Source organism: Palaemon carinicauda, chromosome 9, assembly GCF_036898095.1.
Source record: "Palaemon carinicauda isolate YSFRI2023 chromosome 9, ASM3689809v2, whole genome shotgun sequence".
In the NCBI taxonomy this organism is placed as follows: domain Eukaryota; kingdom Metazoa; phylum Arthropoda; class Malacostraca; order Decapoda; family Palaemonidae; genus Palaemon; species Palaemon carinicauda.
Window position 1 is genome coordinate 124,244,027 of NC_090733.1, and position 27,473 is coordinate 124,271,499.

At 41.6% G+C, this 27,473-nt stretch overlaps 1 protein-coding gene across 2 annotated transcripts in view; it reads left to right on the forward strand.

The window, feature by feature from the left end:
• LOC137647127 (uncharacterized) overlaps positions 1-27,473 on the forward strand; it is a 98,288-nt gene that overhangs the window by 48,610 nt on the left and 22,205 nt on the right. For both annotated transcript variants that reach the window (XR_011045530.1, XM_068380378.1), the window contains exons 3-4: positions 14,367-14,502; positions 23,605-24,282. Coding sequence is in view for 1 of the 2 variants with exons in the window: in XM_068380378.1 (XP_068236479.1) it covers positions 14,367-14,502; positions 23,605-24,282 (814 nt within the window). In the remaining variant the exon portion in view is untranslated. The remainder of the gene's footprint in view (positions 1-14,366; positions 14,503-23,604; positions 24,283-27,473) is intronic.

The following is a 27,473-nucleotide window of genomic DNA, read 5'->3' on the forward strand; positions in this document are numbered from 1 at the left end:
TCGCAAACCTGTTGCTAATATTTTGCTTAGACGGTGTCATGTTATTGTTCTACTGCACACTCATTTTCCACCTTTGTACGGGCCGTTGACCCGTAGGAATTATCATACCACTGGTTAACGGGGTATCAGGGTGCTCATCTCACGTATTTCCATGCTTAGATGCAGTGATTTTGGGTATTAAAGTTCAAGCCAGTTGGGAAGAGAACTTCCACCCACCATAGGGTGAGTCTCTCATGTTAAGAAACGCGAGTTCGCATTTGAAGGTACAGTAATTTGAATTTTTCCTAATTATTATTTTTAAACATTAAACTTAGCCGGTGAATATATAATAGCTGACGTCTCCGACGGCTCGACAGATTCCAAGAACTCGCGAGCGATCGCCGTGAAGGTTACGGGTGTGACCACCAGCGCCGACTATCGGCCAGATACCGCATATACTTGTCAACATCTCCAGTTCTTCTCTGTCGGTCTTGTCGACAAGTTGGTTCCGCTCGCTTTATGACCTCGAGTTTTCTACCGAATTGGTGAAGTACTTGGTTTTGGTTTTATTGCTTTCGCCGTGTTGGATTATTCAATACTATCTTCAAAAGAAATGCTTTTGAAAGGAGAGGAAAAGTGTTTTGCCCTTGCTTTTTTTTTTAATCTCTGGTTTTTCCATAGAGAAAAGATGGCCGACCCTTCCCTCAGTGTACGGAAGTGTGTTTAAGGCTTTTAGTAATTATTTTATCACTTTATAAATTATTGTTGATATTTATAGATTTACCTCTACAGTATATATTTTATATCTCACCCGCCTTTATTAGGCCTCTTCGATTAGCTTTCCATTTATACTAAACATCAAGATAAATTTTATGTTTTGTTTATATGCGGCCTTTACCTATTCCTTGTAGGCGGTCCTAACTTGGAAAACGAAGTTAAACAACGTTGAGCCCATTCAACTTTTATTTTTGTTAAGTTTAAATCAGTTGCTCTGTAAGAGTGATGAGATGAATATTTTTTAGAAAATATTTTAAGAAATATATTCTTTGAATAGTCTTCGTGCTGTTTTTTCAAAGATGAACTAACGTTTGGTTTATTTATGCTACGCAGTTTGCGCTCTATCGTTACGATAGAGAAAGAGAGAATCACGGTTTCACTTTGCAGAAAGAGTAAATCGATTTTGACGTTTTGTTCATTCTTCTTTCAAACTGAAGTGTTTTAGATACTAATTTAAAGGAACTTGTTAATTTTCAATTTCTTAGTCCTTTCAGTTTTTTCCTTTGGTCAAATAACCTGTTATTGACGAAGGGTGAGTAGGCCATTCTCTTGTGTGTGACAAGAGAGGGAGAGAGAGAGAGAAAGAGAGAACGTTCCGATCTTTATTCTCGTCCCAAGTCTCTGTACAAGGAGTTTGGGAGCGAGTAACGTTGTTCTCGATTCAGTTTTTTACTCTCGTCCCAAGTCTCTGTATGGGGAGAGAGGATAAAACGTTTTAGTTTTTATTCTCGTCCCAAGGCACTGTACGGTGAGAGATTGAAAACGTAGTCCTTAGTGAACTAGTGTTTAGTCTCCTCCCCAGTCACTGATCTTTTTAACTTTATATATTTCCGTTTTATTCGATATATATGTATATGTTTATTGATTTTTGCATTTGTGTTTCATTTTGTACTAATGTGCTTACATTATACGTCTCATTTCGCAATTCTAACCTTTTGATGTAAGGGAGAATTGCGTGCTTCAGGTAGAAATCAGTTTTATTCATGTCTAATGTGAGATTATTGAAAAATACGATTTCAGTGAAGTAAGTGCAAAAAACATGTTCTGTGTTGCGGAGGGTTCGTTTGTTCGTGCTTGTCACTTGCCTAGTCCGAGACCTCTTTCAGGCTCCCCTGCACCAGGGAGAAGGAATGTCGTAGGACCTAAGGGAGTGAGGAGTGTAAACCAACGAACAGACGTTCCCTCAAAGGTATCAGACGTTGCTCGGCAAGCACGTCCTTGCCATAAGACAGGAGAGACGAAGTTTCTCCTCGTCTTCCGATGATTCGTCTCTTTAAAAGCCTGGGCGTATAGTTTCGAGACGGTTGAAACGTTTATTAGTTCCTTCAGAACAAGTTCAACGTCCTAGCTGTAGTCATAATAAGAGTCCCGTTCATAGCGATGACGTTCATGTACAGACGTTTCTGCCACAGACTCGACGTGACGTTGAGCGGTGGACGCCGTGGACACAACGTGACGTCGAGTGTCAGTTACCGTAGTCTCGATATAGCATCGATCAGCAGTCACTGCTGTTTACTATGTGACGTTTGAACGTCAGCCACTGCAGTCACAGGTTGATCCGAAGTTAGATATGCTGTTAAAGCTTTCTTCTTCAATAGAAGCTTTCGATCCTGTTCCTCTGCGAAAGGATCCTTTGCTTTTTGTACGTCACGGTTCTGGGATACGTGATTCGGGTCTTCAACCTTCTAGACGAGCTTTGTTACGCCTCGCTGACGTTATCTCTAGTGACAGCTTTGCTGTTAAGCGAGATGCGGAGCATAAATCTCGATGTAACTTTGATCGCTTTGAACGTCAGCCACCGCAGTCACAGCGTGACGTTGAGATGCAGAACGTGACGTTGAGCGGTGGACACCGTAGACATGACGTGACGTCGAGGGTCAGTCATCGTAGTCACGATATAGCATCGAACAGCAGTCACCGCTGTTACTACGGGACGTTTGAACGTCAGTTACTTCTGTCACGACGTGTAGTAGAATAACATTCTCTGCAGTCACAACGTGACATCGACCCTCCAACTTTAACTTCTGTTCATATACAAGTGGATGTAGCCTGTCAGGCTTTTCCTTCACGTCATTCTGAATATAAATCTCCTTCTCGCAAGACTTTATATTTATCAGATGATGTGCCTTCTGAAGAAGTTGATGACCCCCTTTCAACTAATGTACCTTTGGGGAGTCATTAGAAGATGAGTAACCTAGGGTGGTCCAACAATCCCTTGTATTTTAATTATGAATTTCTTTAGTGAAATTTTGTCCTAGACTTTCTTCGACGCCTACTTTTACGAAGTCAGTTCTCTCTTGTTCTTCCAAGAGGGCCATGCTCTTACTGGGAGACTGGTTGGAATCCAGGAGAAGTTTAGGAAAGTCTGCTTTTGCTTTTCCTCCTTCTTAATTAGCTTCTCACTCGGGCATCTGGTGTGACACAGGAGAAGCTCGAGGAGAAGTTCTCGGCTTGGGAGTACCTGCCTCTGCCCAGGGAGACTTCTTAAGCCTTGTGGACTCTCCTCGTCGTCTAGCCATGAGACGCTCCAAGATTTTATGGTCGGCTTCATAGCTAGACCATCTCCTGTTAGGAGTTTTTTCGAGCGTTTGAAATTTTTATTTGTTGGATTGGTCCCTGGGAGCCTTAAGTAAGAAGGTCTCTCCAGCTGTCAATGTATTGCTGTACAATTATGTCATGCATGAACAAGGCTATCAGGGATGGCTCCAATGATCTGGCAGCCACGTTCACTGCAGGAACAAGGCTATCAGGGATGGCTCCAATGATCTGGCAGCCACGTTCACTGCAGGAACAAGGCTATCAGGGATGGCTCCAATGATCTGGCAGCCACGTTCACTGCAGGAGTACTTAAGATGTAAGTGCGCTCAATGTGTTCATTGTCAAGACAAACTTCACGATGAAGACTACCAATTCTGTCTTGGCAGCAGTAAGGGAAGGCGAGTGGATGGTCTCTCTCGACCTTCAGGATGCATACTTCCACATCCCGATTCATCCAAACTTTCAACAACATCTGAGGTTTGTGGACGGGAAAGTAATGTACCAATTTCGAGCACTGTACTTCGGCCTCATTCCTGCTCCTCTTGTTTTTACAAGGCCCTTGCAAAATGTAGCAAGCTTTCTACATTTTTTGAGGATTCAGAGCCTCCCTTTATTTTGACGACTGGCTAATCAGGGCGTCGTCATTATATCGCTGTCTGGAGAGCCTCTAATGGACATTAGACCTAACCAAGGAGCTAGGTCTCATAGTGAACGTAGAGAAGTCATAACTTACAGTACCCCATCCCAGACTATTCTTTATTTGGGAATGGGGATACAGTGTCTGATTTTTCGGGCCTTTTCGTCTCCCACAAGAATGGAACAAGCTCAGTTAAAAGTCCTTCACTTGCAAGAGAAAAACAGTTGCTCTGTAAGAGTTTGAACTAGCCTCGTGGGAACTCTTTCATCGCTGGAGTAGTTTATCTCTCTGGGGAGACTCAACCTATGCCCTCTCCAATTTCACCTAAACTATTGGAACAAGGAGAAGGGCTTAGAGAGTATCTCTTTCCCAATCTCCAACTCAGTCTAGACATGTCTGACTTGGTGGGACAGCAACATCAGACTTCGAGAAGGTCTTTCTCTTGCGATCAAGAACCCAAACCATGTGTTGTATTCAGATGCATCGGATTTGGGTTAGGGAGCTCCACTGGACAGTCTGGAATGCTCGGGTCTTTGATCCACGGATCAGAAGGAACTCCATTTAAGGCAAATAACATCTCTCCTTTGGCGAGATTTGTGCAAGGAAAAATGAATGTCTTGGCGGACTGCCTCAGCAGAAGAGGACAAGTCATCTCCATGGAGTGGACGTTGCATAAGACTGTGTGCGAGAAGCTATGGATGACATGGGGTCAACCTACCATAGATCTTTTTGCGACTTCACTGACAAAGAGGCTCTCGACTTACTGCTTTCCAGTTCCAGATCCAGAGGCAGCCCACATAGACGCTTTCCTGCTGGACTGGTCTCACCTGGACGTTTATGCCTTTCCACCTTTCAAGATCCTAAACAAGGTGCTGCAGAAGTTCACCTCTCACAAAGGGACCAGGTTGACATTGGTTGCTCCACTCTGGCCCGCGAGAGAGTGGTTCACAGAGGTACTTCTATGGCTGGTAGACGTTCCAAGAAGTCTGCCGTTACGGATGGATCTCTTGCGACGGCCTCACGTAAAGAGATTTCATCAAAGCCTCCCCACGCTTCGTCTAACTGCCTTCAGACTATCGAAAGACTCTCTTGAGCTCGAGGGTTTTCGAAGGAGGCAGCTAGAGCGATCGCGAGGGTTAGAAGATCCTCTACCATCAGGATCTATCAGTCGAAATGGGAGGTATTTAGAGACTGGTGCAAGTCCTCCTCTATTTCCTCTTCCAAGTGCCTCTGTAGCGCAGATTGCGGATTTTCTGCCTTATCTGAGAAACGGTCGCTCCCTCTCTGCATCCACCATTAAAGGCTACAGAAGCATGTTAGCTTCTGTTTTCAGGCATAAGGGTTTGGATCTTTCTAATAACAAAGATCTCCAAGACCTGCTTAAGTCTTTCGAGACTTCCAAGGAGCGTCATATTTCGACTCCTGCTTGGAACTTGGACGTGGTCCTACAGTTCCTTATGTCAGACAGGTTTGAACCATTAAATTCAGCCTCCCTGAAGGATCTTACCCTCAAGACACTTTTTTTTGGTGAGCTTGGCTTCGGCTAAAAGGGTTAGTGAGATACATGCTTTTAGCAAGAACATCGGCTTCTCCGCTAATAAAGCAGTATGCGCTCTTCAACTTGGTTTTTTTTGGCCAAGAATGAACTTCCGTCTCGTCCTTGGCCTAAATCATTTGAAATCCCCAGTCTTTCTGAGATTGTGGGGAATGAAGTTGAAAGAGTGCTGTGCCCCGTTAGAGCTCTTAAATTTTGTTTATCCAGAACTAAACCGCGACGAGGTTGTTCAGAGGCTTTATGGTGCTCCGTTAAAAAGCCCTCTTTGCCCATGTCTAAGAATGCGTGGTTTAATTTTATTAGACTTTTGATTCGGGAGGCACACTCTCAATTAAGTGAGAAGGATCATAATTTACTTAAAGTCAAGGCTCATGAAGTTAGAGCGATAGCAACTTCTGTAGCGTTTAAGCAAAATAGACCCATTAAAAGTATTATGGACGCGACCTTTTGGAGAGGCAAGTCGGTTTTCGCTTCATATTACTTGAAAGATGTCCAGACTCTTTATGAGGACTGCTACACACTGGGACCATTCGTAGCAGCGAGTACAGTAGTGGGTGAAGGCTCTACCACTACATTCCCTTAATCCCAATATCCTTTTAATCTACTCTTGAAATTTTTAATCTTATTTTGGGTTGAACGGGAGACTAAGAAGTCTTTCGCAATCTTTTTGATTTGGCGGGTGGTCAAAATATTGTTTCTTGAGAGCGCCCAGATTAAGGGTATTGATGAGGTCCTGTTATAGGGGTGTTCACTCTGGATATAGCAGCTCCTGGGAGTCTTTCAGCATCCTAAGAGGATCGCTGGGCTTCGTGAGGATAGCGGACTAATGAGGCAGAGTAATAATCAGAGTCTGCTTCCTTACCAGGTACCTATACTTAAGTCTGTTTTTTGAATAGTTGTCAAAAACTCTTGAGCATATACGCCTTTATTGTATTAATACTGGTCTCTACCCACCACCATGGGTGTGAATCAGCTATTATATATTCACCGGCTAAGTTTAATATTTAAAAATGATATTTTGATTATAAAATAAATTTTTGAATATACTTACCTGGTGAATATATAAATTAAAGGCCCTCCCTTCCTCCCCGATAGAGACCTAGGGGACTGAGAAGAACTGGAGATGTTGACAAGTATATGCGGTATCTGGCCGATAGTCGGCGCTGGTGGTCACACCCGCAACCTTCACGGCGATCGCTCGCGAGTTTTTGGAATCTGTCGAGCCGTCGGAGACGTCAGCTATTATATATTCACCGGGTAAGTATATTCAAAAATTTATTTTATAATCAAAATATCATTATTATTATTATTATTATTATTATTATTATTATTATTATTTGCTAAGCTACAACCCTAGTTGGAAAAGCAGGATGCTATAAGCCCAAGGGCTCCAACAAGGAAAATAGCCCAGTTAGGAAGGAAATCTATAAAAACTTCAAAATAACAAGAGAAAGAGAAATAAGATAGAATAGTGTGCCCGAGTGTACCCTCAAGTAAGAGATCTCTAACCCAAGACAGTGGAAGACCATGGTACAGAGGTTATTGTACTACCCGAGACTAGAGAACAATGGTTTAATTTTGGAGTGTCCTTCTCCTAGACGAGCTGCTTATCATAGTTAAAGAGTCTCTAACTACTGGAGTTCTTTACACAAATCTTACCCCCATCACTTCTCCCCTGGAAGTTCCATCGGATATTAAAATTGGGTTGTGTGTGAGCAGGAAGGTTGTGGTTCCTCGCGACCCACTGGCAACACCCGGACCAATTGTTGACACCTCTTTAAAAGTTTTCATAATGGTGTTCCAGCTTGTGTTATTTTCTATCCTATGTAAAGAACTCTGGTTTATATAGTCAGGAAAGATAAAAATTACTTTCAAATTTGCCATTTTTCAATATTTAACTTAGCCGGTGATTATATAGCTGCAACTCTGTTGCTCGACAGACAACTCTACGGAAAAACTCGCCAGCGATCGCTACACAGGTTGCGGGTGTGCCCAACAGCGCCATCTGTCGACCAGATACCCAGCTCTCATGTAAACAAAGACTCAATTTTCTCTCTGTCGACGTGTCGACAAGACGTACTTTACTCGCTGTTGCTAAACTGGAGTTTTTCACATCTATTTGGTGAAGTATTATATTCTAGTTTTGAGCTTTCGCAATGCAGGTGTTTTATCTTCATCTTAAATCTTGAACTCGTTTTGGATAGATTTAATTATGGTGACAAAGAGAGTATGGACTTTCTTTCACTTTTAGATGGCCGACCCTTCCCTTAGACGGAAGTGTGTTTAGGCTTTTAGTAATTATCTTATCACGTTATAAATTATTTATAGATTTTCCTCTATATATTTTATATCTCTCCGCCTTTATTAGGCCTCTTCGATTAACTTTCCATTTATTATAAACATATAAAAATAAATTTTAATGTTTTGTTTATATGCGACCTTTCCTGAGAGTAGGCGGTCCTAACTTGGAAACCGAAGTTAATCAACGTTGAGCCCTTTATATCGTATTTAGCTTTTAAAGAGCTAAGGATTTAAAACTTTTTAAATGTAATATTTTATGAAAGAATTTCTTTGATAGTCTTCGTACTGTTTTCAAAGATGAACTAACGTTTAGTTTATTTATGCTACGCAGTTGTTGACGTTCAGGACGTTCAACATGCGCTCTATCGTTACGATAGAGAGAGAGTGTATCACGGTTTCACTTTGCAGTAAGAGTAAATCGATTCTGACGTTTTGTTCATTCTTTCTTAGCTTAAATGTTTTAAATTCTATTTTAAAGGAACTTTTTATTTGAAAGACCTTTCAGTTTTTTCCTTTAGTCAAATAACATGTTTTTTTGACGAAATATAATTGGGCTCTTCTCTTAGGTGCGAAATCAAGAGAGGAAGAGAGAGAGAGATAGAGACGGAGGGAGAGAGAGGAGAGAAAACGTTCCGTTCAAGCGGGTAACGTTGTTCTCGAGTTACTCTCGTCCCTAGTCTCTGTACGGGGAGGAAGGATAAAACGTTTTTAGTTTTTTATTCTCGTCCCCAGGCTATGTGCGGTGAGAGATTGAAAACGTAGTTTATATGAACTAGTGTTTAGTCTCTTTCCCAGCCACTGATTTTTTTATCTTAAAATATGTTTTCTGTTTTTTGCTGGTATTAATGAGCTTGCATTATACGACTGATTTCGCAATTACTACCGTTTAATGAAGGGTAGAATTGCGTGTTTCAGGTAGAAATCAGTAAAAGTTTCGATTTCAGTGAAATAAGTGCAAAACAGAAAATCGAAGTGATAAAGTGATATGCGCAAAGTGTTACAGTGTTGCGTCCGAGGGTTCGTCTGTTCGTGCCTGTCGTTCACCTAGTCCGGGACCTCTTGCATGCTCCCAAGCCCAGGGGAGAAGTAATGTCAAACGACTTATGGGTTCGAGAGGCCTTGATCAACGAACAGACGTTTCCCTCTATGGTATCGGGTGTATCTTACCAAGATCTCCCCTACCATAAGACGAGAGAGACGTTGTTTCTCCTCGTCATCCGAAGGCTTTTCGCATAAGAAACCTGTCACAAGGTTTCAAAGCCCTTAAGCGAAAGTCAGTCCTTTCAGGACAGGTCCAGCATCCTGGTTACAGCCATTAGGACAGCTCTGACCCTATGCAGTCATCGGATAACTGCTCGCCGCCTAACAAAAGCGTAACACAGACTCCGAGAGTCTTTTTTTGTTGGCAAAGTATTGCGGTCACAGGCGTTACCCTCGTCTCTTACCACAACCATTTCCGTTGATCCTTAATGGGTTGTATGGCAAGACATGCAGTATATGCTTGCCTCCCTTCTGGAAGACTATTTTGCCGATTAGTCCGTTGAGTCTAGCCGTTTATCTCATCGATATCCTGGCTTTCAGCCAACCTAACGTTCCTTTGTGCTTACTGTTGACGTTGGCGTAGCTAAGTCACGTCACTCAGGTTGTTTAGAACCACACTCGATGCGGTCTCGTGTGGTTTTTCAGCCGCATTTGGACGTTAGGCCACTTGCTGATGCTCCTGTTGACGTTCAAGACGTTCACTAACAATCGGAGTTGACTTGTTTTGACGCTGTGCGTCAACCTCCGCATTCTAGAGTTGTTTTGACTGCTCAGTCTAGACAGTCAAAGCAGTCTCGAGTGGACGCTGTGCGTCCTCACGCACCTGTTGTGGTTGACAGTTCAGTTGTTGACAGTTCACAGACTGTCAAGCAGTTACATGACGTTGCGTTCTGGTCCGCTACTAATGCACCAGTGAGTGTGGACTCTGCTTTTAAAGCATTGCCACCACGGTAGGTCTCTCCCTTGCTTGAGACTCAGCTTTTATCGGACAAGGTTCCTGTAGATGAGGAAGTTGCTGTTCCCCCTCCTACTGATATTCCCTTGAGGACTCTGTCAGATGGAGAGGAGCCTAAGCTGCTTAGCCCCCTATGGACTTTAATTAAATCATGATGTTTTTTTTTAAGGATCTTTGTCCGGATCTTTTTGTAACTGCTGCTCCTCGTTCGCCTAAACGTCAGAGCTTACACTAGGCCTAGCTACTTCGAAGCCGTTGTTTTTAAGCTAGTGCTCTCTCGCTCTCCTAGAGAGCTTTACGTTGGCTAGGCGACTGGTTTTTCACCAGGAGGAGTTTGGGGGATACAGCCTTTGCTTTCCCTTCTTTTAAACTGGCTTATAGAGCGAGAGTCTGATATGACACGAGAGAAGTTCTCGGCTTGGGAGTTCATGCCTCTACCCAGATAGACTTCTCAAATCTCGTAGACTCTCCCTGGCGCCTGGCCAGGAGACGCTCCAAGTCTTTTACAGGTCAACTTCACAGCTGTTTTAGAGCCTTTGAAGTTTTGCTGTACAATTATGTCATGCATAAACAAGGCTTTCAGGGATGGAAAGCGGTACCGCCTCAGTCGCTAACCCCGTCTGTGGCCGCACCTGCTCCCGTAGACCCTAAATGGGCTTTGCTGCAAGACATGCAGTCCAAGCTTGCGTTCTTGATAGAGGACTTTAATGCGGAGAAGGTTGCTACCGAACCTTCTGGCCAACAACCTTCCAACCGGTCGGTTGTGCGCCCTGTTGACGCTGAGGTAACCTACTCGCGTCTGCCAGTTGAGGTGGTTCCTCCACCGATGCGACCCAGTGTGGGTTGCCAACCGCACGTTGTCGTTAAGCGACGCTCGGAGGTGGTTGTTGACGTTCATGACGTTCAACAACCAGCAGAGGTGACTTGTTTTGACGCAGTGCGTCAACCTCAGCAACCCGGTAGGGTGTTGACTGCACAACCCAGACGGTCTAGACAGTCTCGGGTTGACGCTGTGCTTCCTCGCGCACCCATGGTTGTTGACAGTTCACAGACTGTGCAGCAGTTCCATGATGTTGCGTCCGGCTCCGTCACGCATGCACCAGTGCGACCGGACTCAGCGAGCCAGACGTTGCCCACTCCGTTGCCGTTTCCTCATCAGTTTTCGGATGAGGAACCCTCTGATGAGGACGTTGCTGAACAACAAGACGCTCAGCCCCCAGAATAGATCAAGCCCTGCTATCCATCCAGAAGATGCTGCAGAAGGAACGCTGCTCAGTCAGGCTGTGGATGAGTCTGGTAGGGACGCTGTCATCCGTAGAACAATTTGTGTCACTAGGAAGACTACTCCTCCGTCCTCTTCATACCATCTAGCTTTTCTCTGGAAAAAGGACAAGACGCTAGAAGCGGTCTCGATCCCGGTTTCCGAAAAGATAAAGTCTTGTCTGACTTGGTGGAAGGACAATATCAACCTAAGAGAGGGTCTTCCCCTGGCTGTTCAGACTCCCAACCACGTTCTCTTCTCGGACGCATCGGACGTGGGCTGGGGCGCGACACTAGACGGTCGGGAATGCTCAGGACTGTGGAACTCGAGTCAGAGGAGCATGCATATCAACTGCAAGGAGCTGTGGGCAGTACATCTGGCCTTGAAAAGCTTCAAGTCTCTCCTTCGAGGCAAAGTGGTGGAAGTTAACTCGGACAACACCACGGCCTTGGCGTACATCTCCAAACAAGGAGGTACCCACTCACTGACGTTGTACGAGATCGCAAGGGACCTGCTCATCTGGTCAAAAGGTCAAGACATCTCCCTAGTAACGAGGTTCATCCAAGGCGACTTGAACGTCATAGCAGATTGTCTCAGTCGGAAAGGGCAAGTAATTCCAACCGAATGGACCCTCCACTAGGATGTGTGCAAGAGACTTTGGGCCACTTAGGGTAAACCATCCATAGATCTCTTTGCAACCTCGCTGACCAAGAGGCTTCCAATCTATTGCTCTCCAGTCCCGGACCCAGCAGCAATACATATAGATGCTTTCCTCCTAGATTGGTCACATCTGGATCTCTACGCATTCCCACCGTTCAAGATTGTCAACAAGGTACTGCAGAAGTTCGCCTCTCACGAAGGGACAAGGTTGACGTTAGTTGCTTCCCTCTGGCCCGCGAGAGAATGGTTCACCGAGATACTTCGATGGTTAGTAGACGTTCCCAGTAGTCTTCCTCTAAGGGTAGACCTTCTACGTCAGCCACACGTAAAGAAGGTACTCCAAAGCCTCCACGCTCTTCGTCTGACTGCCTTCAGACTATCGAAAGACTCTCGAGAGCTAGAGGCTTTTCGAAGGAAGCAGCCAGTGCGATTGCTAGAGCAAGGAGAGCGTCTTCCATTAGAGTCTACCAATCGAAGTGGGAAGTCTTCCGAGACTGGTGCAAGTCAGTTTCTGTATCCTCGACCAGTACCTCTGTAGCTCAAATAGCTGTTTTTCTCTTATACCTGAGAAAAGGACGATCCCTTTCAGCTCCCACTATCAAGGGCTACAGAAGCATGTTGGCATCGGTCTTCCGGCATAGAGGCTTAGATCTTTCCAAACATAAAGATCTGCAAGACCTCCTTAAGTCTTTTGAGACCACCAAGGAGCGTCGTTTGGCTACCCCTGGATGGAATTTAGACGTGGTACTAAGATTCTTCATGTCAGACAGGTTGGAGCCGTTACAATCAGCCTCCCTGAAAGATCTCACTCTTAAGACTCTTTTCCTGGTATGCTTAGCCTCGGCTAAAAGAGTCAGTGAGATTCATGCCTTCAGCAAGAACATCGGATTTTCGTCAGAAAAAACCACTTGTTCGCTACAACTTGGTTTTCTAGCCAAAAATGAGCTGCCTTCTCGGCCTTGGCCTAAATCTCTCGATATCCCCAGCTTATCGGAGATCGTAGGCAATGAACTAGAAAGAGTCTTATGCCCTGTTAGAGCTCTTAAGTTCTATTTAAAGCGTACTAAACCTTTACGAGGCCAATCTGAAGCTTTATGGTGTTCAGTTAAGAAACCATCCTTGCCTATGTCAAAGAATGCTTGGTCAGTCTTTATCAGATTGTTAATACGAGAAGCTCATTCACATCTGAGTGAGGAAGACCGAACTTTGCTTAAGGTGAAGACGCACGAAGTTAGAGCTGTAACAACTTTCGTGGCCTTTAAGCAAAATATATCTCTGCAAAGTATAATGGACGCAACCTATTGGAGAAGCAAATCAGTGTTCGCGTCATTTTACTTGAAAGATGTCCAGTCTCTTTACAAGAACTGCTACACACTGGGACCATTCGTAGCAGCGAGTGCAGTAGTGGGTGAGGGCTCAACCACTACAATTCCCTAATTCCTTATCCTTTTAATCTGTCTCTTGAAGTGTTGTTTTTTTATGGGTTGTCCGGAAGGCTAAGAAGCCTTTCGCATCCTGGTTGATTTGGCGGGTGGTCAAAGTCATTTCTTGAGAGCGCCTAGATTAGGGGTTTGATGAGGTCCTGTTGTATGGGTTGCAACCCTTGATACTTCAGATCCTAGGGGTCGATCAGCATCCTAAGAGGATCGCGAGGCTCCGTAAGGAAGACGTACTTAAAAGGCAGAGTAATTGTTCAAGTCGACTTCCTTACCAGGTACCTATTTATTTTGTTTTTGTTATTTTGATAACTTCTAAAATGAAATAAAAAACTCTTAGCTCATAAAAGTGTAAACATATATTACTGGTCTCTACCCACCATCCTGGGTGTGAATCAGCTATATAATCACCGGCTAAGTTAAATATTGAAAAATGTTATTTTGATTATAAAATAAATTTTTGAATATACTTACCCGGTGATTATAAATTAAATGACCCTCCCTTCCTCCCCAATAGAGACACAGTGGGACGAGGAGAAAATTGAGTCTTTGTTTACATGAGAGCTGGGTATCTGGTCGACAGATGGCGCTGTTGGGCACACCCGCAACCTGTGTAGCGATCGCTGGCGAGTTTTTCCGTAGAGTTGTCTGTCGAGCAACAGAGTTGCAGCTATATAATCACCGGGTAAGTATATTCAAAAATTTATTTTATAATCAAAATAACATATTACCTAACTTTCCTGAGTTAATTTATCATTCCTATCAAACCTTTTTGATTTTTTATAAGAAAAAATGTATTAGTGTAAATAATGGGAATATACCAATTCTTATCCCATATGCTGACCCTGTTAACCCTTTTACCCCCAAAGGACGTACTGGTACGTTTCACAAAACCCATCCCTTTACCCCCATGGACGTACCGGTACGTCCTTGCAAAAAAATGCTATAAAAATTTTTTTTTCATATTTTTGATAATTTTTTGAGAAAATTCAGGCATTTTCCAAGAGAATGAGACCAACCTGACCTCTCTATGACAAAAATTAAGGCTGTTAGAGCAATTTAAATAAAATATACTGCAAAATGTGCTGGGAAAAAAATAACCCCTTGGGGGTTAAGGGTTGGAAATTTCCAAATACCCTGGGGGTAAAAGGGTTAACTAGCAGCTTAGATGTCTTATTGGTTAGGTAATATTAATTATTAGGTGTTTTTTTATTTTTTATTTACAGATTCCTGCACATAACAGAGGAAGAAAAGAAAATATTCCGAACTACAGGCAAGATTGGACCACATTTGTTAGAACAGGCTATGTGCAAGGCCTTGCTGCAAGATGTCACCTTGGATGGAGTCACGCCAACTTGCAAGGTACGGTACTATTAATCACAGTACTACAGTACTTAAAGTGTTATCTTGTAATATCTGTGTGTTTGAATGTAATTCTTAATGAGAAAAATCAGTAACTTGGCAAGTAAAAAATCCAAAAGAGTTTACTTGTGTACCTTGCCATAGTTCAGGTTGAGGGTTGAGGTGTTGCCTTTTGCAACGGTACCTTTAGTGATTTTGCAATGTATTATATATGAGTTTATCTTTCTTTTATATCCTTTCTAATTGTTCCTACGTTAATAGAAATCCTCGTCATTTATGTTGGTATACTCCATTGCTGTTTTACTGTAACAGCCCTACAGGTGTTGACTCGCCTGTTCACTCTAGTCTTCTCATGGGCACATGCCATGAGAATAAGGCTCCTGGTTTACTTAGACGAATGGCTTCTGCTGGCGGAATCAAGATCTCGGCTTGATCACCACTAAGAGCTTTTCAAATTTTGCCGCAATCTGGGAAAATCTGGCTAAATTATAAGTCGAGACTTGACCCTCAGTGTCGTCTATGGTATTTGAGCATGGATATAGACTCTGTCCAAGCCAGAGTATTTCCATCTACAGAGTCCAGCAATTGAGACAGAAAGAGTGCTTTCCAGCCCATCTCTGACAGAAGCTCTTAGGTCACGTTGCCTCCCAAGAGAAACTGGTACCCTTCGGGAGGATGCATCTTCGCTCAGTACTGTGGGCACTAAAAAGCCAAAGATCGCAGACGTCAGCTCCATAGGGATGTGAAAACAGAACTCTCGAGGTGACTAAAGGAGGAGAACCTGCTAGCAGGATCACCTCTACAGGTTCCAACTCCAGAGTTCCAAATCTTTTCAGATGCTTCTTGCCAGGGAAGGAACAAGTCTCAGGACAATGATCACAGGAGGACAAGTCGTTTTTTATAATCTATCTGGAACTAAAGGCAGCGTACCTAGTGTTACTCCAGTTTATATAGACTATCAAAGGTCACTCGGTAGTGCTGATGAGCGATGATATGACCTTAATGACATATGTCAACAAGCAAGGAGCTCAGTGTCCCACATCCTCTGGCAGTAGGGATGCAACACTGGGTACAAGTGAATCCCATTCATCTCTCAGCAACATTCACCCTGGGGGAAAAAGAACATAATGGCAGACAATCTGATCTGATTAGGGAGGGCAGTTGGTTTAGAATGGTCATTGAATCCTCTAGTGTCGAAGAGTTTCCTGGCTTTGTGGGGTTCCCCGATCGTAGACATGTTTGCTACCCATCTGAACAACAAACTACAGTATTCCCTTGCCATATTGTGACTCATGTTTCACGTCCTCAGTGCATTGCGGATTTTTAGATATATAAAGTACTGTACTGTATATATTTTTTAATCGCATATTTTCTGCTAAATCATGCAAACCCACGAAATACGAGAAAGCATAAATTCTGATAGAATTATTGAGTCTTAATTTCCTGCCTTATCTGTACTTCCGTGAGTTCTTACACGGCACACTATTGGTTGACAGGTGGGATTCAACCAATGAAAGCTTGGAGATTTGTATCTTAGGAGTGTATTGGCCTTGGAGCATAGCGTCACCTCGCAGCATTTCGCCTTAGAGGTTCTCATGAATGTGCATCAGTTGTGTTCACGTTGTGCATTACTGTAACTTTTGTTCATGTGTTTAATGAAGTTTTAGTGGGTTTTATTTCTGTTTCAAGCCTTACAATGTTGCCCAAGCACCCTGCTCCTTCTAAGGCTTTTGGTAGTGAGTCTAAGAAGCAAAAGAAGATCTAACCATAGTTGAGAATGTGAAAGTTTTCTGCATGTTAAAAGAAGACAAAAGTTTCGTGGTTTGATGCCATTGCAGCCTGCATCGACGATTTTCAACAGAGGAGCGAAGAGAGTAGTTACTCCCCACATTAAGATAGTAGTGAGGATAGAATCTGCTTTGGCATTATGGATTGCAGATATCCGAAAGAAAAACATAAGCATGAATGCAATATGATCCGAACAAAGGTAAAGACCCTGTATGACAACCTTACACCTGATGACGACAATGACGATGTCAATATTGATGACAAGGAAGAGGGCATCAGCTAATTAATCATCATAGAGAGAATTAGAATTATTTTGGATGTCTCAAAGACTTTAGTTCATCCACAGAGACTCCATTTGTTCTTGGTTAGAGTGATTCACTTTAAGCTTTTAGAGAATTCTATGATCTTGTCTAACTTATTCTTGAACTCGTTTACCATGTTACTGTTTTCTCCATCCGCTGCAAGTCTATTCCATGTATTTGCTATTTTGTATGTAAAGATATTGCCACATTGAGTTGTATTGTATCTTTTCAATTCTAGTTTGTATCCGTTACCTTTGGACTGGTTTGTGCTAAGCGTGAATAGATTGTTGTAATCTATATTTGTTATTCCTTAAAGAATTTTGAAGGCCTCTATTAACTGTTTCCCTAGTCGTAGAGTTTGTAGATCAAGTAAGTTAAAACGTTCCATCCTCTATCTATATCCAAATAGCCTTAGTGTTGGAACTAGTTTGGTAGCTCTAGCTTGTATTGCTTTCAGTCCATCGATATCCTTCTGAATACTTTGAGCCCAGAATTGGACTCCGTATTCTAGGTGGGGTCTTACTAGTGATGTGTAGTACAGCTGTAGTACAGTGTCTATGTTTCTGTATTTGAATTGTCTCTTTATGTAACCTATTAGTTTTTGTGCTTTCTTTTCAGTTTTTATGCTAGTTTGGGGAACTTTGAATCTTTGCTGATGATAATACTGAGATCTTCCTCCTGGTGTACACTTTCTATTTCATTACCCAGCAGTGAGTAATCTGATTGTGGGTTACTGTAACCTATGTGTATGACTTTGCATTCCCCACAGGTGAAAGGCATTTGCCATTTTCTGGACCATTCTCCTAGCTTCATTAGATCCTCTCTTAGACCTTCTACGTCTTTTGAGTTCGCAGCATTTATGCCTAGTTTAGTATCATTGGCAAATTTGGCTATTCTACTAGTTATTCCTAAATCTATGTTGTTAATGTAAAGCAGAAATGGCAGTGGGCTAAGGACGGATCTTTGAGGTACTTCGCTCGTAACAGCTGCTCACTCTGAAGCTTCTCCATTTAGTGGACCTTCAATCCATTCAGCTGGCTCATTCAGTGATGCATAGTGCTCTAATTTTTACCATTAATTTTTTATGAGGAATTTTGTCAAAAGCCTTTTGAAAGTCTAGGTATATGATGTCTATTGCCCTGCTTATGTCATAAATGCTAAACATGTTTTGGAAGAATTCTAACAGATTTCTCACACATGATCTCTTGTCAGAAACCATGTTGACTATCTATCAGAAGATTGTTTTTCTTCATATGTTCTAATATTGAATATACTAAAATTGTTTAAAAAATTTGCAAGTCACGGAAGATAGACACACAAGTCTGTAGTTGCCAGGGTCTTCTTTTGGTCCTTTCTTGCAGATGGGAGGAACATTGCCTTGTTTCCATCCAGGTAGTAGGTTGACCAGGGCACTAGCCACCCATTGAGATACTAGATAGTTATGGGGTCTTTTGACTGGCCAGATAGTACTACATTGGATCCTTCTCTCTGGTTACGGTTCATTTTCCCTTTGCCTGTACACACACACACCGAATAGTCTGGCCTATTCTTTACATATTCTCCTCTGTCCTCATACACCTGACAACACTGAGATTACCAAACAATTCTTCTTACTGCACTGTAATTGTTCAGTGGCCACTTTCCTTTTTGTAAGGGTGGAAGAGACTCTTTAGCTATGGTAAGCAGCTCTTTTAGGAGAAGGAAACTCCAAAATCAAACCATTGTTCTCTAATCTTGGGTAGTGCCATAGCCTCTGTACGATGGTCTTCCACTGTCTTGGGTTAGAGTTCTCTTGCTTGAGGATACACTTGGGCACACTGTTCTCTCTTATATCTTATTTCTCTTCCTCTTGTTTTGTTGGAGTTTTTATAGTTTATAAAGTGATATTTATTTTAATATTGTTGCTTTTCCTAAAAATGTTTATTTTTTCCTTGTTCCTTTTCCTCACTGAGCTGTTTTCCCTTTTGGAGCCTCTGGGCTTATAGCATCCTGCTTTTCCAACTAGCGTTGTAGCTTAGCAAGTAATAATAATTGTGGTGCCTTTCTTTCGTTGACTGTCTTTCGGAACATTTTGTAAAAGTGTGGGGTCATCTCTTCTTCTAGATCTATAATCTCTTTTGGATGAATATCATCTAGACCTGGTGGGTGCCTTAGACTTACCAAGTCCTTTTATTTTCTTTTTGGCATCGTCTGTTGTAAAGGTAATTTTATTTAATGGTTGTGGTTGTGGATAGCTGGTTCGGGAAGGGTTTTTGATTCTTCCATAGTGATTACAGTTGTGAAATATGCATTTTTCATTTCAGTTTTTTCCAAATAATTTATAATAAGATTACCCTCCAAGTCTCTTACTGGGCTAATGTTGTTTTTTATTGATTTTCTACTGTTTACATATGCATAAAATTCTTTTGGTTTTCTTTATTAGCTGAAGCCACTCTTTTCTCTTCATTGATCTTGGCCTTTCTAATTAGTTTATCTTCTTTTTGGCTTAACTTCTTGTGCTCAGAAATTTCATGAACTGAAGGCTGTGGACCCATTGATTTATGTTTCCTGTCACTGCTTCATATTGCATTGGCTATTTCTCTGTTAAACCACTTAGGTTGTGGAGTTCCATTTGATAAAATTTTTCTATGTGGTATACTTTTAGCCCCTTTTTTCTTTATATATTTCTACAAAGGAGTCCCATTGTGTATCTATGTTCCCTGTTTTGTCGTATTTCTAAATTCTTGGTGTTGTGACGTGCCGAGAGAAGGTTGCGACTCAAAGACAATGTGAAAGCAACTGAGTGAATTTATTATAGAACTCTCTCCTTTATAAACAAAAGCTCAAAGCAACAAGAATTTTCATGTTTGAAAAACAGACACTGTTACAGAGGAAAATAGCAGACATGTTTCTGGTTCATTTTAGTGCGAGGGAAGAGCGAAGGTACAAACATAATATATACACAAAATGAACTATGTACGATCGTGTGACACACGGTTGGTACAGTGTATTCCTTCAGTTTTATCCAGTTACTCTGTTTGTAGTCTAGCTTTTTTATAATTTTCCTTCCTTTTAGATGAGGAATGTTTACCTGAAACCTAACTATTCTGTGGTCACTTTTGCCAATATTTTTGCCTACTGAAACACCGGATACTAAATTTTCTTCTGCTGTTAGCACAATATTTAGTATGTTGTTTCCCCAAGCAGGTTTTTCGACCCACTGCTGGAGGAATTCATTGTTGACATATTCTATTAGCCTATGTCCCTCTGGGTTTGATATAGAATTCATAGTGTCCCAGTTACTGCTGCATTGAAGTCTCCCATGAGAACAGTGTTGTTTTTTCTAGCTGTTTAACCAAAGGTTCTATTTGGCCAGCAGTATCCTTTCTTAGGAATGGGTCATTTCCTGTTGCCTGATCAATAATAGTGGTCGCTTTGTTCTCTTATAGACCACTTTTTTTATCTTCTGTGCGTTGGCACCTGAATGGTACCTGACCTTTCTCTTCTTTTTAAGGCTAAAGTGCTCCCCTTGGTCCTTTCATAGTCTCTCCAATTAACAACGTCTCATCTTCCTCTTCCTCTGCTATGGGGGAGAATCTGTTTATAGTGGTAGTTACATTTCTAGGGAGGAAAAACTTTGTTCAGTGTCGGCAGTGAAAGGTTATTTCTCGGCCTTAAGCATCGTTTTCAAGCTTAATAGAGTTAGCATTTTCTCTTTGACGGAATTGTCTCTTCATACGGAATTTCAAGCACACGTCCTCACTTGGAAGTCAGACCACCACCTTGGAATATAGTGAAAGTTCTAAGCTTATTGAAAGGAGCCCCATACAAACCTCTTCGTTAAGCATCAGATTGAGACTTGACCCTGAAAACTGTATTTCTTGTAGCTCTGGCCCTTTCCAAGAGAGTCAGTGAGCTACATGGTCTTTTACGATATTGCTCATTCTCTGGGATGGTGGCAAGTGACACTCCGTTTTGTCCCTGAGTTTGTAGTCAAGACTCACAATCCGGCTGTAGCAGATCCTAGATTCAGGCCCTCTAAGGGCACTGAGAAAGCTCTTGAATTGAACAGCGAGAACCCGGTCGCAGATTAGTAGACTCTTTGTAAGCATGGGGAGAACCAAAAGGAAGATTACCAAGAACTTGATATCTTCCTGGATTAGACAGGTAATTGAGAGTGCCATTCAACCAGACTCCGTTCATTCCAGTTGTCGTCCCTGTGCTCATGACGTCAGCGGTGTTAGCACATCCCTAGCGTTTAAGAAGAATTTCTCTTTGACGTAGGTGTTACAAGCGGGCGTGTGGAAATGAGAAATAAAGGTCATCGCCCACTACCAGCAAGACATAACTCACAGGAACATAGACACTTTTACCATTGGTCCTGTGGTGGCTGCACAAAACATGATTAGTAACATCTCGGCTCCCTTGTTGGACAAGCAATAGTTGGTTGAGGGCAGATTTTACCCGTGAGTAAATCTAGTATGGATGTGTGAGTGACTGGCCACTTCCTATTTCATCCTCCCCTCTCTTAGGGCTCAGCACCCAAGGAACTCTGCAAACTCACCTCCTTCTGACTGCAGGTGAGTACCATGCCCTTTGTGTAACTTGATATGTATATATATATTTATTATGTCCCTGTTCTTCTAGTGAGGTGGATTCAGGCAATGCATAGGTTAAGTGAGGGGCTTAGCTCCAATTTTACACCTACCTGGTCAAGTCACATTGCTAAATTCTATCTTAGTACCTGTACCGATTGCCCAGGCCGTTATCTTTTAAGGATCACAAGGTGTTAGGGTGCCCTCTACACAGCTCGTGCGTAGCACATAGTCTCACCCCGGGACAGTCTCCAGCTAGTTGGTTTTAGGACTTCTATCCACCATGGGGCGAGTCTCCTACGTAAAGAGCGTAAGATTTTTATATAGTTCGGAACAAATGACAAATTTGTAATAATTTTTATTTTTCCCAACTATACAAACCTGGAGCTTTTTACACAATGTACTGGTCTCCAATCACCTTCCCCTGGAAGTCCTGCTGCAATTGCAAAGTGACGATTCTTTACTAGTGCTGGTGGGAGCAGAGTGGCTGATCTACCCCTGCTACCCCATCTGCTAACCAGCGGAGGGTAGTTGCACCTCGCAAAAGTTTAAACTGCTGGTTTCATTTATTGCTGAAATAATACCCAAGGGGTTATCTACTGCACTGTAATTGTTCAGTGGCTACTTTCCTCTTGGTCAGGGTAGAAGGGACTCTTTAGCTATGGTAAGCAGCTCTCCTAGGAGAAGGACACTCCAAAATCAAACCATTGTTCTCTATTCTTGGGTAGTGCCATAGCCTCTGTACCATGGTCTTCCACTGTCTTGGGTTAGAGTTCTCTTGCTTGAGGGTACACTCAGGCACACTTTTCTATCTAGTTTCTCTTCCTCTTGTTCTGTTAAAGTTTTTATAGTTTAAATAGGAAATATTTATTTTAATATTGTTACTATTCCTAAAATATTTTATTTTTCCTTATTTCCTTATTTCCTTTCCTCACTGGGCTATTTTCCCTGTTGGGGCCCCTGAGCTTATAGCATTCTGCTTTTCCAACTAGGGTTGTAGCTTAGCATTTAATTATAATAATAATAATAATAATAATAATAATCTCTAGGTTTGTATGACTAGGAAAAAATGATTCCAAATTCATCATAATTGTCTATTTGTGTCTCTAACACTTACCTCCAGTGTTTTGAGGCTATGTCATCATGACCTTGTCTCTCATCCAAGGCGGTCATGGTAGTTGATATTTTTCTGTTGGGTCAAGGGTCAGACAGACACCTTAACATAGTCACTTAGAGATCCCCCCAAGGAAGAGTCCCATATAAATGATGAGGTTTCTATTTGCGTAGGATTAATTCTTAGAGTGCATTGTATTTTCCTAGTTATACAAATCAGAGTAATTTTTTATATTTCTTGCCTCCTCCTCCCTACAAGTCTTAATGAAGATGAAAGTGAATACTGAGCTGCAGGCTCTGCACCTGCAAAGTGCAAGTGGAAGCTGAGGGCAATGGTACAATGTTACCAGTCCCTCATGACTTCTTAGATTTTGGTTGTAGCAAAATAGGAATAGAGTACAGTGAACCCTCGTTTATCGCGGTAGATAGGTTCCAGACGCGGCCGCGATAGGTGAAAATCCGCGAAGTAGTGACACCATATTTACCTATTTATTCAACATGTATATTCAGACTTTTAAAACCTTCCCTTGTACGTAGTACTGTTAACAAACTACCCTTTAATGTACAGAACACTTAATGCATGTACTACAGTACCCTAAACTAAAACAGGCACAAATATTAAAGGCAATTTTATATCATGCGTTTCCTAAACACGCTAAAAAGCACGTTAAAAAATGGCAACCAATGTTTTGTTTACATTTATCTCTGATCATAATGAAGAAACAAACTGGAGGTAGAGCTTTGCTTATTACCCAGACATATTTCCCATACTATTCCCTTAGAACTACATCACATCTTCCTACTTTAGATATATGTATATATATATATATATATATATATATATATATATATATATATATATATATATATATATATATATTTATATGTATACACATATACATACCTACATATGTACATACATACATATATACATAAATACATGCATACATATATATATATATATATATATATATATATATATATATATATATATATATATATATGTTACTGTATATATATGGGTTATGGAAAAAATCCGCGAAGTGGTGAATCCGCGATGGTCGAACCGCGAAGTAGCGAGGGTTCACTGTATACCCATATAAATGACTCGTGTTGTTACCTTAAAAATTTGTAGTACTGTATTTCTTTCACTAAATATAAATGATCATACTATTTTCTTTGTCTTTTTATAAGGTCGTAGTTCAATTAATTAATTTCTTTCTTTTCTATATTCTTGGTTATTACAGAAAATGCTTTATGAAAAAATTTCAACACTTTGCCTGTATTTATCATTATTACATCTGCCTCTGTATTTTGCTCACCAGGAATACCTACAAGGACACTGTGAATGGATGTCCTGCCCTCTACTTCATGCAAATAGACAGGAGTTTTCAGATGCCATTATAGAAATAATGATGGAGAAGTTTGAAGCTGTTCTTGGCTCTCCTGAACGTTACGCAGGACATCACAAAAGTGCCTATGACACATCTTCGAGATACAGAGAACCTTTTTCTAAGAGGCCTTCATCTTTGAGAGATCCTCAAAGACAAGATAAGTATGCTTCAGTAATAGACGAGTCATATGGAAATAATTACGGTAAAAAACCTAGTTGGTATAATGAACGACCTGGTGGGAGATTAGAGTGTGATCCAAATGAGCTTATTAGTTCCGAAACCAATCGTATTATAAAAGGAATATATAATTTAATGAAAGCTGATGCAGGTATACTTAGAAACACTGATAATTATGAAGTCACAGATTTAAGGCTGAAATTAAATAATTTAGCTGAAGAGAATGCAAGATACCAATATGAATTCTCAAGAATGCACGAAGGAGATGGATATAAACCTCTGATTCCTTCACGTATGCCACCAGATGAATTCAAGTATCAAGATATTGTCAGGAGACTTGAGAGGGAGAATATGGAAATGAGGAGGGAACTGTCGAGGTTGCATGGGAGGGACGAAAACCACTTGCATAATGGAAGATATGACGTGCACCAGGTAAGCACCTTTCTCCTTATCAGCGATAAACTGAACATTTATGCCTTCCTCTTTAACATTTCAATTTCCAGGGTTTACGAAATAAGTTTTTTTCTTTTGAAATGATTCCTACAAATCCATTAGTCGTAATATGCTGTCTCATTTCCACAGAGGAAATCCCAGTCTTACTGGAATCGTAAAAGTCAAGATCATAATGGATGTTCTAACTATGGGAGTATCAGAATATTTACTTTGTTGGTGAAATATGGATATATTTACTGACCCAACTCCCAAGTTTAGTTAGATTAAGGAAACAAGTTTGATTGGAATAATGCTTATTCTCAAATTGGGCCTTTCAAAGAGATAATATATTCCTGTTACTCTATGAAGCATTAGCTCAATTCACAAAACAGATTAGAATCAGGGTGAGGGAGTAGATTTATATGGGTGTACTGTGGTCAAAGTAAGTACTACTACTACTGCAAATTAGGCTAGGAGCAGCCGCCATTTTTGTTTTGGTGAGCTTTCGCATTGTCATTGGTGCAACTTGGATAGATTTCTGCCGCTCTATTTGTTGTTCGTACGTAAAAACAAACCTTCATAATTTAAAATGGGTACAGACAGTCCTTAAGGTATGAACATCTGATTTACGAACTTTCAGATTTATGAACGTAAATTACCGCAAGTTAAAAATATGTTCGTAAACTTCGTGGAGTTATAGTTTTGAAATTAGCACCATTCCCGGCTGTTTCTCGATGCTACTGCCGCCGCCCAGGCTGGGCAGCAGTGACCCGCTTTGTTCAAAATCCAAAATTGTGTTTGCTACTGTCACTCTAGTGAGTCATAGTTTTTTTTTTATGTACAGTATTACTTCCGACATATTTTGGCCTAATTTCCGTAAATTACAATGACATTAACTATGGCTGATTAGCAGATTGCTAAAAATGGATCGCATCTGAATTGGTTTAAAAACGCAAGTTACAGTATGGTATTTTATTGTTTACTTTACCTTATATTTGCAGTAAAATGTACTGTACTATATATACGACTGCACTGTGTGTGTTGTGATGTGTAATGTATATGTCGCACCTTAGCTCAGCTTTAGTTTTACTCCGTCACTTGTGAGAGAGAGAGAGAGAGAGAGAGAGAGAGAGAGAGAGAGAGAGAGAGAGAGAGAGAGTGTGTGGGTGTGTGTTTGTGTGTGTGTGTGTGTGTGTCGCACCTCAGCTCAGCTTTAGCTTTACTCCGTCAGTCGTGACAAACAAAACAATTAAAATGGCAGCAGCCACCTTTGTTTCAAACAACAGCAAATGAAATAATCATCTCCATTTTATTTAACACTACCGAATCATTCATAAAGTAGATAAATACAGTAAGTTTCTAACATAAGGTTTTAGTAATGAAACTATAAAATAACCTTCTGTACATTTATTTAAAACATAGTGTAAACACTACTGTTGTATCAACACAAACGTAGTTCATGTACACGTCCATTTGTACTTTTCTCTTTGGATAGTAACATGCTTTACAGTATTATATACAGTAATGTAAGTATGCCAAACATCATTTGTAATAACATGATAATGAAAGGGGACTATTTGTTGACTTCTGAAAATCATAGGCATTTGAGTTAGGCTATGCATACCCTAGGCCAAAATTTAACTTGAAGGGTATCTGCACAGTAACTATTTATGAACAGTCGATGCCTCAAACAGTCTTTTGGTCCCCATTGTGTTCATTGGTTGAAGACTGTCTGTATACACTAGCACGCATGCTGGTATGGCCATTGAAGAATTATCGATAATCTAGCAATCAATATGGCATGCCCTACTTGCTTGTGTGTCGGGTCGACAGGCTGTGTCTTGAGACAGGGAACCACTCTTTCTATGACCGTGTGGTTGTTCAGACGTCCGTCGTTGACCCTTGAAGGTTTCATTGCTTTTGTGCTAATTGTTTTCTCTCATCTTTCAGAATGAATGCGAAGCAAATGTGTGTAATGAGGACTTGTCCTGGTGTGGAAGGACGTCCGTTTGGGACTTTCATGAGTCTTGTGGAAGTTGAACATCGTCCTTTGTGTCCAACGTGACATCGATGCTCCTTGGAATCCTCTTGTACTGTTTGTAAGGAGTGGACATCCTCCTAATGGGGCAAATTTCACAGTCAAAAGAAGAAATCTAAACAAGATCATTCTCCTTCGACTGCTTCGGGATCGAAGGAGAAGTAGTAGTCTAGATGTCCTCCTCTGACTCCAGAGATTCCCCTGTTTAAGCCGCCGTTGTCGGATCTGCCATCAGGCCAACTGATGACAATCATGTAATTTTCCATATTTATCCTGAAAACATAGATTTTTCTGCTTTCCATATTGAGGTAGGAAATCCTACGTTGAGGCTGATCCCCTCACTACTTCTTTGTCTTCAGTCCTTGAGTATGCTTCAACTGATGCTCACCGCTTGATGTCTGAGAACCATCATGCGCCATTTATTTTACCAACCTTCAGTGTTGCCGACTCTTATGACCAGCTTTTATTTCTGACCTGGGTTTTCAGGTTAAAGCCTCTTGAATTTGCCACTGGGGTTTGTAGAGGATTCTCCAAAACATTCTCCTGAGCATTCTCTTGAATGCATGCAAGAGCACACACCAAAGAGCTGACCATTGCCTGCTCATGCTCTATTGTTAATTTCACCTGTCACCATGCCATCGCCTTTCTTAACATCCTACTCGTCTCTGCATCCTGCAACAAATTTTGGCCTTCCACTTACACCTTGAGAGCCATAACTTCGCGATAACCAAGTTATGTTGGGTAAATCTTTAACAACATTGCCATTAAAAGTGGTCTGTTAGGCCAGAGCACCAGTGGGATGAGCCATCATTAACAACAAAGAGTGTGACTTAATGTGGCACATCCACCTCGATATCATTCATGGGAGCGCGAGACGCTTCCACCATACATCAATTCAAGTCAGTGGTGCATCTGCCAAACAGCTTGTGGAGGTGTTAAATCTAGGGGCACAGTGGGAGCGCACATCTGCCTCTGTAGCGGTTGGTCTTGACCTTCTCCCCCTCAAACTGCTGGAGGGGAGACCCTTTCAGTTGGACTCGTGCCCACTTCTGACGAGTTCTCCGCAGCTCCTCTCCCATCCAAGGAGTTGCAGGCTGGTACTACTTGGAGTGCCAGTTAGGCGAGTGTGCACATTGAGCCTGCTCAGCTGGAG